The sequence below is a fragment of the Propithecus coquereli genome, unplaced genomic scaffold (genome assembly GCF_000956105.1).
Source record: "Propithecus coquereli isolate 6110/MARCELLA unplaced genomic scaffold, Pcoq_1.0 Scaffold80, whole genome shotgun sequence".
Classification (NCBI taxonomy): domain Eukaryota; kingdom Metazoa; phylum Chordata; class Mammalia; order Primates; family Indriidae; genus Propithecus; species Propithecus coquereli.
In genome coordinates, this window is record NW_012154174.1 from 1,611,461 (window position 1) to 1,615,139 (window position 3,679).

Genomic DNA, 3,679 nt, shown 5'->3' on the forward strand with positions numbered 1-3,679 from the left:
AAAAAGAAACCTCTTATGGTATTAGAAGTGTCCATGAAAAAAAGAAACCAAAAAGAAATCAAATCTCTGAATGTTTTTAGTTGCAAAAAAAAAAAAATTTCATCTTTATTGGGGAGGAGTACATGTGGGGGCGTTCAACTATATTGGAAATGTTTTCTTTTTAAGCTGGGTAGTGAGTACATGGGTGTTTATATATTTTATATGTTTCAAATAATTCATAGTATATTTCAAAATATGCTTTCTTTTATTCAGATGCTAGAGGAACATGTTCACATAGTTTCCTTATTTTAAAGTTAGTAACCATTTAGAGTAGGTGAGCTGGAAAGGGATTGTCATTTCCCTGTGAGTTGCTCTAGGTACAAGGCCAGTGCCGGTAAAGGTGAGCCTGCATTCTCTCTAACGAAACCAGGCCCGTCTTTGTATTCCTAGGCTCAGGCTCTTCTCCACTGGCATCATACACATCAGTTCTGCAGCAGAAGTGGGCAGCCCACCAAGAAGAACATGGCTGGCAGCAAGCGTGTGTGCCCTTCCAATAATATCATCTATTACCCACAGGTAAGTATTGCTTTAAGAGGACGGCAATCTGAGAGGACTGTTCACTAACTACTCTGTCCTGGGGAAGGCTTTCCTTAATTATCTATTCCTTAGCTAAATAGCAGGCCCCAAAGTGCCAGCATCTCAGTTTCCAGCCTCCTTTCCTAGGTGGCTCCTGTGGTGATCACGCTGGTGTCAGATGGGACCCGATGCCTGCTTGCCCGCCAGAGCTCCTTTCCCAAGGGAATGTATTCTGCCTTGGCAGGTTTTTGTGATATAGGTAAGGAATTTGGGGAACTTACAAGTAACATTGGAGGATATAAAATCTTACTATTGGTAGCTATTTCTCTGTCTTATTGCCATAGTGCTTTGAATCTCAAGCACATTCTTCCCTATCATGTCAAGAAAACTGCCTTCTGGCATTATGATTTTCTAATATTTTATTAGGCAATTTTTCAAACATCCAGCATAGTTGAAAGAATTATACAGTGATCACCCATACACCAACCACCTAGATTCTATAATTTTTTTCTTCTTCACATGTAGGGCAGTTGTGTATAGGGAGACCACAAGTTTTGTGTCCCTCATCACAGTGACCCCAGATTCCTGTTGGGTGTGTTATAAACAGAGGAGCCATTCTTCAGGCCCCCTGCTCTGAGCACACCCCTAGATTCTATAATTTTTCTACTACATTTACTTTATCACATATCTGTTCATCTATCCATCCATCAATCCATCTTTTTTTTTTTTGAGACAGAGTCTTGCTCTGTTGTCCGGTGTCTAGGATAGAGTAGAGTGGTGTGATCATAGCTCACTGCAGCCTCACACTCCTGGACTCAAGCAATCCTCCTGCCTCAGCCTCTAGAGTAGCTGGAACTATAGGCGCATGCCATTGTGTCTGTCTAATTTTTCTATTTTTTGTAGAGACGGGGTCTTGCTCTTGCTTGGGCTGGTCTTGAACTCCTGACCTGAAGTGATCCTCGTGCCTCAGCCTCCCACAGTGCTAGGGTTACAGGCGTGAATCACCATGCCCAGCCCCATCTTATTTTGGGGTGCATAGATTGCAGACATTAATCAGTACATTTTTTTTTTTTTAAATGGGGACAGGGTCTCTCTCTGTTGCCTGGGATAGAGTGCAGTGGTGTCATCATAGCTGACTGCAAACTCACACTTTTGGGCTCAAGCGATTCTTCTGCCTCAGCCTCCCAAGTAGCTGGAACTACAGGCACTCACCACTATGCCCAGTTAATTTTTGTATTTTTTGTAGAAAGGGGGACTTGCTCTTGCTCAGGGTGGTCTCAGAACTCCTGACCTCAAGCGATCCTCCTGCCTTGAACTCCCAAAGTGCTAGGATTACAGGTGTTAGCCACCGTGCCCGGCCCCTAATTAGTACACTTTTCCCTAAATATTCAACACACATAACATTAGCTAGAATTCAATATTTATTCACAAGTTGCTTTCTTTTTTCAGTCTTTTGGGGTAAAATTTGCAAGTGGTGAAAAGTGGAGTTTTGTTAAAGCTGAGGGCAGCCGTTGTCTCTCCCACCACCACCCTTGCTTTGTATTATAACTAACCTAGTAAGCTTAAGCACTGCAGTTCAGCATCCAACTCTGGACCTGATTCCTATTGTTGCAAAGACTCAGAGGTTTAGGACACTGCCAAGAGTGTTTCATTGAAACTTTGGAGCCAGTTTTGGGCTCCTTTCACATGTGGGATATCTGTGTACCCTTCCTGCTACAGGGCTGTCCTGAATTAACCTGAGTGCTTGTAGGTGAAAGTCTGGAAGAGACTGTCCGGCGGGAAGTTGCAGAAGAGGTGGGATTGGAGGTGCAAAGTCTGCAGTACTCTGCATCCCAGCACTGGCCCTTTCCTAATAGCTCACTCGTCATTGCTTGTCATGCAACTGTGAAACCAGGGCAGACAGAGGTAAGTTCTTGTTTCCCTTACGCTGTGATATTTCTTTTGCTTCATCCAATCTGCTGGTCAGCAAGTACTTATTAAGCACTTGTCTAGTCCAGCATTGTTTGCATTATACAAAGATGTGTAAAATATGATTTATACCCTCAGGGAATTTGCAATCTAGTAAAGGAAACAAATAATCACCATTTTCCCTTACATGTTTCTCCATCATGAGACAATGTTTTGTTTTTTAAGAAAACTGCTGCATTAAAGTATGATTGACGTAAAAAACACTGTAGATATTTAATATATACAACTTGATGCATTTAGAGAGAAGTTTATACCCTTGAAACCATCAAACCCATCACCACTATCAATGCCATAAACTTACTATCACCTCCAAAAGTTTCCTCCCACCCCCTTTTTTATTTTTTCTTTTGTGGTAAGAGCATTTAACATAAGATCTATCCTCTTATCAAATTTTTATGTATATAATACAGTATTGTTAATTATAAGCCCTGTAGTATACAGATCTCCAGAACTTACTTTGCATAACTGAAACTTGGTACCCTTTGACTAACACCTCCCCTCCCTTCAGCCCCTGGCAATCGCCATTCTACTCTCTGTTTCTATGAGTTTGACTATTTTAGATCTCACATATAAGTGAGATCATGCAGTATTTGTCTTTCTATGTCTGGCTTAATTCACTTAGCATGTCCTTTAGGTCCATCCAACATGTTGCAAAATGCAGGATTTCCTTCTTTTTCACGGCTGAATAATATTTCATCGCATGGATATACCACATTTTCTTTACCCATTCATCCATAGATAGACATTTTGGTTGTTTCCATATCTTGCCTATTGTGAATAATGCTGCAGTGAACATGGGAGTGCACATACCTCTTCAAGATCCAGATTTCAATTCCTTTGGCTATATACCCAAAAGTGAGATTGCTGGATCAAGTGGTAATTCTATTTTTAAGTTTTCAAAGAACCTCCATATTGTTTTCCATAGTGGCTACACCAGTTTATACTCTTTCCAACCCAGTATACAAGAGTCCCCTTTTCTCCACATCCTTGCCAATACTTCTCCTTTATATTTTTGATAATAGTCATCCCGGCAGGTATGAAGTAATATCTGATTGTGGTTTTGATTTGCATTTCCCTGATTAGTGATGTTCAGCACCTTTTCATATACCTGTTGGCCGTTTGTATGTCTTCTTTGGAGAAATATCTATTCAGATCT

At 41.0% G+C, this 3,679-nt stretch overlaps 1 protein-coding gene across 1 annotated transcript in view; it reads left to right on the forward strand.

Annotated features, from left to right (window-relative positions):
• NUDT13 (nudix (nucleoside diphosphate linked moiety X)-type motif 13) overlaps nucleotides 1-3,679 on the forward strand; it is a gene marked incomplete at its 5' end in the record, with an annotated part of 43,696 nt that overhangs the window by 34,066 nt on the left and 5,951 nt on the right. Inside the window, 3 exon segments of the mRNA XM_012663215.1 lie at nucleotides 410-555; nucleotides 703-814; nucleotides 2,306-2,460. Of these exon segments, the coding sequence (XP_012518669.1) occupies nucleotides 410-555; nucleotides 703-814; nucleotides 2,306-2,460 (413 nt within the window).